At 43.6% G+C, this 15,465-nt stretch overlaps 1 protein-coding gene across 3 annotated transcripts in view; it reads right to left on the bottom strand.

Moving 5' to 3' along the window:
• The window catches only part of AFF3 (ALF transcription elongation factor 3), a 564,045-nt gene that overhangs the window by 426,100 nt on the left and 122,480 nt on the right, over nucleotides 1-15,465 (bottom strand). For all 3 annotated transcript variants that reach the window (XM_058667512.1, XM_058667514.1, XM_058667513.1), the window contains exon 4: nucleotides 913-987. In XM_058667512.1, the coding sequence (XP_058523495.1) occupies nucleotides 913-987 (75 nt within the window). The remainder of the gene's footprint in view (nucleotides 1-912; nucleotides 988-15,465) is intronic.

Raw genomic sequence — 15,465 nt, 5'->3', positions numbered from 1 at the left:
TGCAGGGAACACAAACAAAATAATCATAAAATACAAATTCTTATCCTAGCCTGTGTGTGTAGCCAGAATGTATTTTAAATTCTCTAAGAAGGGACGCTAACCATGTTTCTGGCAAGGCAGCTACAGCACCTATGGCACTGACTTTAAATTTAAAATGAGGGAATGCTAAAATATCCAGAACATGGAGACTATTAGCATGTTAATTCATCCTTAGCACATTACCCAAAGTTATTAGGTTTGAGAGTGGAACCAGTGACCTTTACATAATGGAAGGCTACTGCTTCTGGAATCTTCCACCATCTAAGAGGCTTGCAGCTCCAATATCAGTCACTAAGATCAATCATGTGGCTGAACGTGAACAGCATAAGGGTGGGAATGCATGTGTGACGCTGCGGGGAATGCGGTGGGATGGTCCTCCTCACAGAACCAAGCCTTCGATGCAGTAAAGATGTAGGAGCAACTTCCTGCTTATGAACGACTACAGCACAAACACCCCATGGGTTTCAAATGGACACTGCTCTGACAACACAAGGCTCATGTGATGGGTTAGCATGCAAAGGTCTTGAAGCTACAGGACAGTTCTAGCTTTACCAGGAACTACAAACTTTTGAAACAAAACTGACATTAGTTTGGGGGAAAAAAAACAAACACGTGAAGTGTGTAGGGCAAGCAACGCCACACCCGCCCTCTCTTCATGTGCAGTGTCGGTGAAGCTTCCTGCGGGAGACTTTCACACGCACACATGCCTCCCTCCGCCAGGCCAGAGCAAACACACACACACACACACACACACACACACACACACACGAGTCCACTGTGACAAAGAGTGGCTGTCTGTGGGATGGACACAGGTGCTCCCGGGGGATGATGGCTGTGCTGTTGAGTAGTGCCCATCCATGCCCAAAACAGTACCTCCTGCATCTGCTGGCTGAAGACTGAAACTCCACAACGAGGGGCTCGTTCCTCTGGCTTAAGATGTCTTCACCCCTGCAACACAAACACCACCAGAGAGAAAAACTTGTGAAGCCTGAGCAGCCTATTGGTGCACCTGAGTATTCCCCCAGTTTTCCCAGAGCTCTAGGGGGTCCAACCAGGTAAATGACAGAAAGGGCAGAGATGATGGCACCAGGCAGCAATGAAAACAAACTTATAAATTCCTCTCGTTTTGCAACAAGGCTTGGATGTGTACAACAAAGACAGTGGAATGAAAGGCAACCTCTGTTGAGTAGATTATCAGACTCTACATATCTTCCAGGGCCTGGGAGTAAGGACTATATTCTAATTTGAAGAAGTCAGAGGTGAGCAGGAGGCTGTTTCTCCTTAAACTGCTTCCTTCCCCAATCCCATTAAGCTGGAAGATACCCAACAGCATGCCAAGACGCAGATCAGCTCTTGATAAAAATCTCTATTGAGGTTCTGCCTGCATAACCAGCCTGTGGCTTCTAATACTAAGAGGATTAAACATGCTCAGAAGCACTCACACTTAATCTGGTACTAGAAAGCCACTGGCCATGCTTCTCCAGAGTCTCCACAATGCATGGGCCATACCTCTGCACACCATCCGATAAAACCAGAATCCCCAGTGGCAGTCATCCCCCACTTCCCCAAGGGAAAGAGAAAGTTTCCTAGAAAGCTTCTTTCAGGTTTCTCTCCCTTGGTAAGCAGCTCTGCAGCCTCCGCTGAGCACTGAGCCTTAACCAGATGCAGAACCCCCAAGTGACACTTCAGACCTAGGAAGCTAGGATAACACCTTGGAAGCTACTGTCTGGCCTTCCCATCATCATGGCTGAGTTTCTGAACTTCGAGGTTTCCATCAACATTCAACATTTAGAGGCACAAGGAGTAACTTCTCTGCAAGGAGTCCACTATTCCCCTAATTGCAGGTGAAATCCACGCAGGTACTCAGTCCTCTTCACCTTTCCAGGGAAAGCCCTGCCCCCTCAATCCTCTGCACTTGGAGCAATGGGAAAGCCAGCCTACTTGCTTCAAAAGCAAAGATATGCTTAAAGTCAGGTCAGCTTCCCTGGGCAGGGCAGATTTAAGTTACAGAGAACACTGACGCCTGGCAGGCTAATATATGTACATTAAGCTCAGCAAGCACTGCACATTACCGGCTGTTTCTTTGTTAGGAGCAGATGGTAAAATCTCTATCATCTGTAAATTTGATTCTTATTTCTGTAAAAATTACAGGAACTGCATTTCTCGAATGTATGTCACCAAATGTATTTATTTATTTTGCATGAAGGGGAGGCAGCCAACTGTCACGCTATTTATTATTTATTGCAGATGCATAACATTTCCAGAAAATGAGTATTTTTAATCATCTCCTTAAAAATGTATTTGCACAACTGAAAGAAAACAGCCAATGAAAAATAAAGCAAAAGCATTTCTGATCATTTCCCCCAAATTTGTATTTAATCTATAAACTAAGATACCTTGCAAACTTCAAGCCAAAGGCAATCATGGTGGGTTAGAAGGAAAATGAAAGATCTTCACAAAGTTCTTGAAAATAGAACCTAAAGCTCATTTTGATGAAAAATATGCTGAAATCCATGCATACAAGGACTCTTCAAAACTGTATGAGAAATGCGAATAAAGTTTCAAAAATGAGAACAGTTCACCACACACTGTTGTAAAAATAAAAAAGTCACCATGGAGAAGAAATTGCAAAAGGCAAATCACTTTACTCATCTCTACCCAGAGGATAGGTGGCCCTGTATCCTAACCCTGAAGTCTGCAAGCCCAGTCCTCGCAACTAATAAACCTGAACCCCACAGAAACCAGAGGACAAAGAGAACCTATTTCACATTCAAAGAGAACCTTAGGGAGAATTTGTGGATCAATCAAAGCTGTGATCCTGCCTACTGTGCATCTCCAAGCATGAGGGTGTAACACACAACTGGATTATAGGTGAAGAAGATGAACAGCAGCCCCCTCGCTTCTCTTATGGAGAAAGTTCTCAGCTTCTCCATCTTTAAAAATCACTGTCCTTTCCAAACAGGAAAAAGATCCATGACCCGATTTAAGCCAAAGGCACGTGCAGAAGGTACTGTGTCAAGATGTTGGCGAGACAAGCAGGGCTGTGACCAACCTATCTTGCCGCTGAGAAGCTAACGGTCTGATGCAAGAGGATGAAGAAAGGAGAAAGCAGGAGAAGGCAGACAACTGAGCATTATGTGGTCACGTGATAGGGGAGGAGGAGGGCCACCTGCAGGTCAGTTTCAAGCTAGTTCTGGGGAAAGGGGATAGTGAGAAAAGTGAAGAGAACCAGAGGGACCTGAATGTGCAAGAAACAACACAGACCAGTACGAAGGCAGGAGAACACGCCCAGCCAGGACAGAGGCACCTTCTGGCCATCACTTACCACCACCTCTCACCTCTTCTACGAGCCAGAACCCTGCACTTCAAGCTTTACCTTGTGGCTTTGCCCATTGCTGGCCTGCCATTACTACCTAGCTCTGAACAGGCTCATCTGATCCTGCCCTAAAAGCAGATCAGACTTTGAGGGAATGAGTGCATCCTAAAGAACGCCTTTCCCTTTTGTTCAAGCGTGTTCCAGGGTGAGCCCTGTGCAACCTAGACACAGAAATGATCTTTGCAGGGCCCTGTGTGACAGCCTAGCGGCTAAATCCTTACGCCTTGCATGTGTCAGAATTCCATGTGGGCATAAGTTCATGTCCCGGCTGCTGTATTTCCCATCCAGCTCCTGTTTATGGCCTGGGAAAGCAGTCGAGGATGGTCCAAAGCCTTGTGACCCTACAACCACATGGGAGACCTGGATGAGGCTCCTGGCTCCAGACTGTCTAAGGTCTGGCCATTGCAGCCACTTAGGGAGGAACCAGTGGACAGAAGCTCTTTCTCTCTGCCTCTTCTTCTCTCTGTAAATCTGACTTGTCAATGAAAATAACAAATTTAAAAAAAAAATGATTTTGCAGACACACTCGGTGTTGGGACAGCACCCTGGGGGCACAACAGGAAGAAAGGCAAAGGGGTAGAGAGCATAAGAATGCTCCTCAGAAATTCTGCTCTCTGGAGCAGCATCAGCAACTGTGTAAGATCAAACAAATGTAATCAAATGCTCCAAAATTACAACTGTTTGAAATGTAATGAATCAATCTAACATCTTGTATTACTTAGACAAAAAACGACCAAGATCAGTGATTCTTTCTGAAATTAGTGGGAAGCGAAGTTTTTTGAATACTCTTGCAAATTTCCTCCCAAGACCACAGAGATGGTGGAGTGATGACAAGTCAGAGAACAGGTGAGAGAGAAACTCCAGGGAGATGAGGAAGACAGGATGAGACCTTGTCAAGCGCCAACAATCTCCTAACCAGGACCATTTGAGGCCCTGAGTTACTGTGACTGCGGTCCTGAAGGCATCAGAATTGTGACGGTGGTGGTAGTGTGAGAATGATGAGATGGTGAAGGGATGGTGGCTATTAAGAGAGCGGGGGCCTGGCACGGTGGCGTAGCAGCTGAGGTTCTCACCCTGAACGTGCCAGGATCCCATATGGGCCAGTTCTAATCCCAATGGCCCCACTTCCTATCCAGCTCCCTGCTTGTGGCCTGGGAATGCAGTCAGGCACAGCCCAAAGCCTTGGGACCCAGCACCCACATGGGAGACCCGGAAGCAGCTCTGGGATCCTGGCTTCGGATCAGCTCAGCTGCAGCCGTTGCGGCCACCTGGAAAGTAAACCAGCAGATGGAAGATCTTTCTCTCTGTATCTCCTTCTCTCTGTTTATCTCCCTTTCCAATAAAAATAAATATTAAAAAAAAGAGTGAGAGCCATAGCCACAATAGTGTTGAGAGGGTTACTAGTGCTAAAGGTCCACTGAGCGAGAACTACTTAACAATGCATACATCAAACCCTGAAATCTTGAAGGGCACAACTGTGCCCTTGCCCACCTATGGTGAATCACTCTTGAGTCCTAATTTCAGTATGTTCATATCTAATAATTCTATTCCTCAACACCTCCTTGCCCCCGTCCCACAAACCATGGCATCCTGGGCTCACCATGAGCTCTGCAAGTATGAGGATCCATCGTGGATTATTTCCACCGTGAACTCAGAAAGGTCAGCCCAACCTTTAACTGTCTCTGAGCACAAAGGTTCCCTCCACCTAAACTCAACCTGGAGACTGTGTTTGGGGAGGGTTTACAGATGTCTGCCTTAGATCTGCTGACTTCTTCCATAACAGAACTCAGAGGGTAGCATATCTTATGCGGAATCCCGACATAGAAGTGTCACCAAGTGACAAATACAGCAAACACCCACATGACTGGGAGGATGGTCCAGGCCATCTTCCCAGCCCCATCAAGACCCTGCTGGAATTTTGCTAACCGCTGCAAGTTGACTGTGCAAGAATTACTCCATTTAATCATCTTTAACCCCTCCTCCCTTGGAGACAGTATTGCCATTTACCAGCGACAAAACAAGAAGCTCCGAGGTTAACTGATGTATCCAAGTCCCATTGCTTGGATTCAAAGCCAGGCTGTCTGGCACCAGACACAGGATTCTTCAGACTCTGTCCCCTGCTTCCCCAGGGAACTGCTCACTGACAGGCTCTGACAAGTACAACCCTGTCCTTTGTCATTAAATGCCAGCAGAAGGGTGTTAATTTTCAGATCCCAACTAATTTCAGCTCATTCCTCTAAGATTCTGCTAAGCCCCCTGGGTTGATGTATGTTCTCTTCAAGGGTTCTTTTCAAACCTGTAAAATATAACCGAGATGCCCAACTCAAATGAGACAGCTATTAACTCATCTTCCAGTCTCTGAATTTTTCCAAACAGATTTCAGAAGGGGTTCAGTATATGGATTCCCCACTCCCGACTTCATCTGCATTCAAGTATGGAATTCCATATATCAAAGTCAACAGGAATGACAGAACACTGTATCAAGTGCAGGAGTCTTGCTGAGCTGCTGCTGAGACCTGGTATTAGACACCTGTCCGGCTTCTTTGCCGATCACACACTGAGTTCCAACTCCCATTTGGAACTCAGGGGAAATGAGAACTATTTTGAGCCTCTCTTGTAAGTATACTTCAATGGGTTTTATAAACATGACAGATAAATGACAGCCTTGCACCTGCAAGGGTTAAATGCTTTTCCTGAGGGATCCTAAGTGTTGGTTCTGGAGATCAGATGTCAGGCTACAATGGAATAGTTCCATGATAAATAAACCATCAGGCTGCATGACAAGCAGCACTCCAGAAGGCTTTCCATACAGCATAAACAGCAAAAGTTAATTTGAGTTTCTTAGCAGGACCTTTCGCCTTTACAATCTAAATGTGTCTTGGGATGAAGCAATTACTCTGATTTACCATCTTCTCCTCGGTGGACCATACACACGCAGAACCCCACAACAGCAATAACTTTCACAAATGAGACTCACTTGCAAAATCCCTACTACGCTATCTGAAAATGCTCCCTTGCTGGCAGCAGCACAGAGCCGTCATGGATCACAGGTGCTTGGCATGATAAGGATGCTGCCTTTTAGGGATTTTCATTTTATACTCAATAAATTATCTATCCACCAAATGCTCAGTTAAAATTCATCTTCACTTTACAGTATCATTTTCTAAACTTCAGCTCCTAGGAAGCTGAAGAACCACGTACAAGATGTCTCAGACTTTCCAGCACCCCAATGCTTTAGCTACAACTGCTCTTCAAAACAACCCTTGCCATGGGTTTGTGCCCTAAGCCAGAGCCAGAAGGATGGTCAACGTCTGTCATTTAACTTCCTGACACTTCAGGTGGGCCAGATCACTGCACATGCAAGGTCTGAACACTCTGGGTTTCACCATGAAAGCACTGGTGGCGTGATGCCTTGTATCCAACTCAAGATCTCCTCCTAGTCAGTTAGGAGAAACACAATGGGGCTGGAAGACAGCTAAGAGTCAACCTAAAGGCAGTTACAGTAAACTTGAAGGCAGTTAGAATGAACTTGGGTTGCTGTTATCAGTCGCCCTATATCAGTGTACCTAGGAGGGACAGAACTAGCCCTTGGCAAGAACGTAAACAAACAGAGAGGACTTCACTGAAAGACAGAACCAAGACAGGCGTGGCTACTAGCCAACCACTGGATTTTCCACGTAACACAGGCTGGAATGAATACAAGAACAACCTACTAGGGCACAGGGCAATTTATCAGCTTAGGCAGAAGTCTTGGTGGAGCCAGGGGGCAAGGAAGCAAGAGGTCAGACAATGCAATTCCTTAGGATCTGAGCACAAATATGGAGTGGTGTGAGAAGTGGAGTCTCTGTGATCCCCAGGAAGGCAGGAGCAGTGTACAAGATCTAGAGTTCCTAGCCACAGAGGAACAGCACCAGCGCCAGATGCTGCCCTGTCACTTAGCCTGGGCCCCAACCCTCCTCTCTCCAGGCACACTTACCCAAGGACACCACTGTCCCAGACTCCTGCAATGCCTCAAGAAAGGTTCCTCCTTGCCCTAGCCAACTGCTTCTGAAATCCAGCGTTGGTGCTTCCAAAGAGAAGGTGGATCATGTCATTGTGTAGCCCTCATGGCAAGGCTAAGCCTGGGAGTGAGGACCCTGCAGGACCAAATGTCTTCTTTGCACCTGTCTCCCATCTCCTGATCCTGCAGGTGTCTGTGGAGCAGCATCTCCCACTCAGCCTCCGCAAACACTCCTTTCCTGCTGCGCTCTTCTCCATACCCACACCTAATACACAAAGTGTCTGAATTCTCCACTCAACTGCCAGCTCTCTAAAAAGGTCTTCACAACCTTCTATCTTCACCACCTAAAACACACCAGCAGAGAAAGCACAAGAGAACATTCTCTACTTTAAAATACCTTAAAAATACATGGCAAAAGAATGTTTCCTTTTCTTTCCTTCCCATTTAAAATTTGGCCTATATGCATATTGTAATTACACAAAGCAGATTAAAATCCATTCAGATCCTGCGCCCGCAAAAATTCTTTATGGTAACACAATTGAACAAGGGGAATTGTAGCAGCTGTTAACACTGACCAACACTAGGTGACAGTGGGCTTGTGGGGAAACTTTCTATTTGTTAATCTTGTTTGTTCCTGTCAGCAAATCTATTTGATAGGCGCTTTTTATGCAAAACACAACATTTTAATAAATGACCACAGAGATTAAATAGGGTCTCTCTGCTATGAACATCACTTTATTATTTTACACATGAAGGCTTTTCATTCACAGAAAAAAAAAAAGGCAGAGTTTAGATAAACTAAATGATATCCCCAAAATCACACAGTAACTATTACCAACTGGACTCCACTTCTAAATTCTTCAGACAGTGCAGATTTTAAAAGCATTCTGAGTTTGAAAATATACCCTGCTCATTCAAACAATATCTACTTTGCTTACTGGAGAACAGAACTGAGGTGCTGGCAAGACATGAAAAGCCTCCATGACCCCAGCCTCTGCCCGGGTGTGTGAATGCTTCTCCAGCTTCCTGCAACAGGAACACTGCAGTCAATCAAGCCTGACTTAAAGGAAGACGTTAAGAATTATGAATTATTTGAACTGTTCAGGTCTATAACTCATCCTGTGCTAGTGACACTAAAGATGATTAATTCTAAATATCCATATAACACAGTGGCAGAAAACTGAGGAGTCTTCTGATAGCTGCCGTGTCACTCACAAGTTCCAACTTCAATTAGATGGGTAATCTATCACTGCAGGACTGCATTTGATCCCTACAGCATCGGAAATGTTATGCAGCATGGGCTGCCCATCTGTGATGGTAACTGTCCTGATCCTGGTTAAAAACTGTTGCAATCAAGACACAAAGCCTATTCTGATGACACGTCTGCTCACGTCACCTTCAAATGTCTTCACCCCATCCTCCCCTACCCAACCCCGCTCTATACACTCATACAGAACAGAGTTCAACGTCTCAGGTGCAAAGGCAGCTCTGTGACACTAAGGTGCATTTTACTAACGTGAAGAAAGCCTGGAAGGCTCTTTCCCACAATGGTAGGCACAGAACAAAGGCCCTAGGGTCTCTACGGTAAGTAGGGTTGGGCACTGAGTGGCACATGGTGCAGGAAGAGCCATCTCACTCTGCTCCTCCCCTCTGCACTCTGCCAACGCAGTATCCATGGGGCCATGGCTGAGTCAGCAGGAAGACTTCATTCTCTGGCTTCCACCAGGCTGTGCGGCTCCCTGTGCCCTGAACCATCTCCGTCTACTGGACACTCGAGTCCACCCCTCTCAGGGATAGCTGAGAACCACAACTGCCTCCCAGTTGCCACTCAATTGCCATCTGCCAAGTGGATGAATGAATCAAGGGGCTTTTTTTATTTTTTTACTCAACACTTCCTTTCACTGAGTCAGGATAAACAGCACTGGAGGATATGCTTGGTCTCCCTAGGACATAAAGCACATGCTAGCATACCTAAAGGCCTTTCACATGCATGTTAAAAGCAGCAGGTTCAGGGAGCTGATAAAGCCAAGACTTAAGTCCTCTAAATTTTTATGTCTGACACCAACATGGATTTGTCAACTTGTCCTTTTGCAATTAACAGAAGATGTCACAATGCACTAATGGGAAACACCCTAGTGGTTGAGAATTCCTAGAGTGACAATATGAAATGATGCAAAACACAAAACTTTCGAGTATGGACCTGACACAACCAATGGAAAATGCTGACACACCCCTCGAGGGATGGGTCCCAGCCAAAAGGCAAGTGCGCCAAACATAGCATGCATGTGCTAACGCCGTGGCACAGTAGACCCAGATGCTTCTTGTAGGGACAGTGTCCCATATCATAGTGCCAGCTGGAGTTCAGGCCACTCCACTCTTTCAGCGTCCAGAAAAGCAGTAGATGACAGTCCATGTCCGTAGGCCCCCACCATCCACATAGCAAACTCAAATGAATTTCTTGGCTTCAGTCTGGCCTAATGCTGGCTGCTGCTGTAGGCATCTAGAAAGTGAACCAATAGAGCAAAAGATCTGCCTGTGTAAGAACAAAACATTACCTGTGCATTACTTGTGTATGACACAAACAAATTTTAGGTTTAGACTTGGTCCCATCCATAAGATACATTATAATGTACATGTAACTATTCCAAAATCTAAAAGAATCCAAAATCCAAAACACTTCTGATCACACATACTTCAGTAAGATATTCAAGCTGTTCAAAAGTTACTAAACTTAAAGATGTGTTGGAAAAGAAGTAAAGGATTCAATCTGGAATTGCAGAAGTGAAAGACATAGTAAAGCCCTGCTCTGAACAAGAACATTTAGCACTGGATTCTCCTTTACAGAAGCTCTCCAAAGATGGAGTCGTAGATGAAGAAACCCAGATAAGATCACAGCAAGGATGAACAGGAGCCACCCTGAGCTGCAGGTGCTCATTTCTAGACAACCTTCATCAGAGGCGGTAAGAAGTGATGAGGTAACAAGCATAAAAGAATCCAGAAATGCTCAAGTGCTCAGTCAAGGTGAAATGATACCTGGGAGAAAGCTGACTAAAATACCCTTCATGCAGAAATACATACTACTTCCTATCCATCTCAGACAGGAAGCCCGGACATACTGGCTTTAGACAGGGACTTATACCCCCACAATGTCACACAAGGAAGCTTTAAGAATAAATGGGCATAACATGTTATGTTTTGAATGTTATATGTTGTGTATAAACTAAGATTGAAGTATAGGTGAGGTGGTCACAGAAGGTGACTGGGAACTCGCATTTACTTTTAACATGTTGGTTACTCATTACTATGTCAATTAATTCCATAATGATGTAAATTTTTGCTGATGGTATGTTGGAGCTTTCAATTGACTGGGATGATGCTCTGCTGGCTCTGTCTTCAGACCAGAGAGGGTATACCTAAGAAGCCGTTGGACTTGACTGGACAATAAGATGCTGGACTCTATGTTTGGTATACGCTTGCAATGGGGGAATCTCAACTGAACTTGAGCTGTGGTTATGCAACAAGGTGGAGGAATCCACCATGGTGGGAGGGTTTGGGGAGGGGTGGGGAGAACCCAAGTATCTATGTAATTGTGTCACATAATACAATGTAATTACTGAAGTTAAATAATAAATATATAAAAAAAAAAATAAAATAAAATAAAAAGTCAAAAAAAAAAAAAAAAAAAGAATAAATGGGCAACTTGCACTCCATGGTCAGACCATGGAACTTGCACTTCTCATGGTTGGGGTTCTGAAATCAGCAGTTCAGTTGGAGGGATCCTCAAAGAAACTTCATCTGAGGTGATCCCAGGCCTGATTCCTGTGTGTGCTTGCCAGTACAGGGTTCAGAACAGTCAGTCGCTCCAATCAGCTCACACTTACGTTGGTGGTTGCAATTGCTGGGTCAGTGCACATGGAGGATATGGCAGTCTACTGGAACCTGCAAATGACACCTGGTACAACATGACGGAGGACAGAACAAATCAATATCTACCCCAGCCATGTGTTGGCAGTGAAAATTTGAGCTAACAGAGACTCTAAGGTAGACTGTGTCCGCCAGTGGATTCTGGAGAGATTTAATCATGTTTGGAACAGCAAGATTGGCAGCAATTCAGAACTGTTGAACTATCAAAATCACTTGAGCAGGACCCTCAGAGCATGCCCTACATGGAGGACCTGGAATGAGTGGGAGGCTGGGTGGGGCTTCTCCCTTTATTTTCCCCCTCACTCCAGATCTAGGAAAAAAAAAAATAATATGTAAACAACGGTCTCACCCACTTTCCTGTAGTCCTTGACCCTTTGTGCCCTAATCAACTAAGATTATCAAAATAAAATAATTATTAAAGAATAAATGGGCTAAAAGGAATTTAAAGATAAATTTATTTTGATGCAAAATTCTGAATTTCCTCCAATAAGTTCAAGGGAAATGCACATCATGAAAAATCCATTTATGGACTTAAAACTTTCTTGTGGGCCCCACACAGTGGCTCAATTGGCTAATCCTCCCCTCCAAGCACCATCATCCCATATGGACACCTGTTTATGTCCCAGCTGCTCCACTGCCCATCCAACTCCCTGCTTGTGGCCTAGAAAGGCAGCATGTAACGAAAACATAATGCCTGGGCATCAACTTTTTTTTTCCTGCACCAAAACAAATTTGAAAGGATCTAGTTTTACGTACCAAAAAGGGTAAGACATTGCTTTGAAAAGAAAGTTCCTCCTTCTTCTACCAAGTTTTACCTTAATTTTACTGTTTATCCCTTCTTTACTTTTCACAGAGTTCACAGTTAGCATTATATCGCATGGGTGGAAGAGGGAGGAGCTCACTGATGTTTTTCCAAAATTTTCTGAGAACAACATTCCAAAGAAATCGGTAGATAACGAGTGGATAGCTATTTCCAGGAGGGATGAGAGGATGCGCAAGATGAAGCCCACAGCTGCAGATGATCCAGCAGATCATCCACATCCACATGAAAGGGAAAAAAACTCATCTTTTTGAACCCTAATTCAGAAAGGCACAAGCAGCATCCAAAGGCCAGTATCCTGCATAGCAAGCTGCTGCCTGCCTCCTACAACCACCTTCCTGGGAAATGAACTAAAGCATTCTCTCAGTAAGACCAAGGGCAGTGTTTAATCCCAGACTCTCTATTGATCAAGGACATTCTGAATCTTTCAGTATTCCCTTGCACTGAGCATGCAAAAAGGCTGTTAAAAAATAATCATCCCTTCATTTATCCAGACAGCATCTATCTGCACCCCCTTTGCTGTAGAACCTGGGTCTCAGACAGCTCCTCTGTACTATTCCCAAACACAGTACCAAAGACAGCAGGTTGCCTGATATCATGCCTGGGAGTCTCTTCTTATGAATTTGTGTTCCTCCTTGAGATACAGGACTTCAGGTGATGAACACGAGTGCAGAAGAGATTTGGAACTTTTAATTTACAGTGAGGCGGCAATTTACTGAATGCCCAAGCCCTCCAGGACACTGAAGTTTACTTTCCTAGTTACAGATTTACATACTAACTTCCCATCCCCTTTGCTAGACAACACCTCCTGCCCCCAGATCTTTCCTACTTTCTTCCACTTTTTCAAAGATGCTATTCCTCATCTCCCACCTAATCCAACTCCATTTGTTGTTTCAGAAATAGGGTTTTTTCGAGCTAGTAAATCATAATATAGGAATTATATATATATGTATATGTATATAAATGAATAGTTCTTAATTATGTGCATTTCCTTTTTCCAAATATGTATACTTTAAGCAGCTATCTGATTTGCAGACTGCACATAGTAAAGAAATTACCATTAGTGAATGCTTTATTTTCTAATATTCTATTAAAATAAAACAAATGCACATTTTCTAAAACATTAAATGGCATGGTACACAGTATCTTATTCTTTTACTACAAAAATAAAGTCTGTAAGTTCAATGTGCTGTCTCCTAGCCATAGGATTAGTTTTACACACTTTAGATTCACGAAAGAATGTGAAAACTGTACATCCCTATTAATAATCAAAGGAATGCAGACCGAACCACAGTAAAAATCTGTCTACCTAACTGCAAAATATTTTTAAAATGGGTTGGAAAGATGACATTAAATATTGGGAACTGTTTGATGGCGGCAGTGTCCTCTACACAGCTGGAGAAAAGTATATAAGGACTCCCACAACAACTTGGTTTTTTTGGCTATACATGTTCAAGCCCTTTGAAAAGAACCTTTAACTTCGCTATACTTCTCTTAGGTAATCTTCTTCCAAATGAACTTGTTAGAAATGCACATGTATGAATCATTAGAAAATTGTATATTAGAAAGGAACTAGAAGAAACCTAACGTGCAATGACCAGAAAATAAATCATTATTTATGCAGTCATTAACACTCATTTGTTTCAGCAATATTTAATGACACAGAGAATACTCATAATGTAATGCTGAGAATTACTGAACTAATATGAACAAAACTTCCTTCGAATTATATTAGGCCATGTGTTTGCAAATATAAATATATACATGTATATATACATGAAAAAATTCCTAAAGAGCATTATGTGGTTAAAATCACATAATCCTAAGATACTCAAGAAGAGAACTTATCCTTTTTTAGTGACTTTTAATTTTTGTATTAAGCATGTATTTTTCCTTGAATCCATTAGGATGCTGGCTCTCAAGAAAAGAGAAAACAATAAATTTTGACGAGGTGGCATAGGACCCTCATGCAGGGGGAATGATACAATGGTAAGCCTACTATAGAAAATGATAAATTCTATGATTAATTCTCCAAAAACTTAAAAATAGAGCATGATGCAACAATCCTACTTCTGAGTATACTAAATACAGGGTCTTGGGGAGGTATTTGTCCACCCTTGCTCATAGCAGCATCATTCACGATAGACAAATGGTTGTTGGAAGCCAAGTTTATAGGAGGGACATATGGAACAAACAGTGTCCATACCCATACAATGGTTTGCTATTTTAGTTTGAACTAGAAGGAAATTCTGGTAATGTGCTACAATTTTATCAGATGGATTATACACCCCCAAGATTCAAAGGTGGAAATCCTGCCCTCTCGCACCTTAAAATGACTTGGAGGTAGGGCTTCTAATGAGTTAAGATTAAATGTGGCACCTGGGATGGCCCCGATTCCATCTGCTTGGTGTCCTTATAAGAGGCAGCAGACAGCAATGCCAGGGTTGCTCGGGCACAGATGAAAGATCATGGCCCATGAGGAGGCCAACTACAAGCCAAGGCGAGAGCTGTCAGAGGAACCAAGCTTGCCAGCACCTTGACAATAGAATTGCAGAGTCCAGAACCATAAATAAGTAAGCTTCTTTTGTTGAAGCCAGTCAGTCAGTGGTATTGTACTCTCGTGGGAGCTGCCTAGAGGAGTTGGAATTCATTAAGCAAGAAAAGTAGGAGAGCTGTCAAAGAGAGGGGGAGCAGGAAATGAGTGTTGTTTAAAGGACCTAGAGAGACAAAATGTTTGAGACTGGTTGTACATCAGCAAGAGTATATTTAATATCACTGAACTATACACATAAAAATGGTTAAGCTGGGATAGCTTTGGGCCCCGTTACACACTCAGGTTCTATAACAGAGTACCTGGCTTCAACACCCATCTCCACCTCCTGAGCCCAACTTCCCATTACAGCAGACCCTAGAAGGAGGCAGGTGATGGATGGCTCAAACCAACTGGGTTCATGTCACCTGAGTGGGATGCTAGATTGAGTTGCTAGCTCTTGACTTCAGCCTTGCCAAGCCCCCGCCCCAATTGTGGCCATCTGAGGAATAAACCAATAAAATGGACCTCTTCCCGTTCCACTACTCTTCTCTTTACGCTCTCCCTCCTGTCTCTTCCTTCCAGTCTCTCTGGCTTCCTCACAGTATCTTAAATAAATCATTTAAAATACAGTTAAGAAGGTAAATTTCATTGCGTATCTGTGGCACCACAACTATTTTAAAGCTACATCTTTGAGTACAGAAAAACATTTGACAATTATTTACATGTATTTTAACAATATTTCAAGATCAACTATCACATATGTAACTTTTACC

This window comes from Ochotona princeps, chromosome 8, assembly GCF_030435755.1.
Source record: "Ochotona princeps isolate mOchPri1 chromosome 8, mOchPri1.hap1, whole genome shotgun sequence".
NCBI classification, from domain to species: Eukaryota; Metazoa; Chordata; class Mammalia; order Lagomorpha; family Ochotonidae; genus Ochotona; species Ochotona princeps.
The sequence above is the reverse complement of the archived record's forward strand: the minus strand, read 5'-3'. Positions and strand labels throughout refer to the sequence as shown.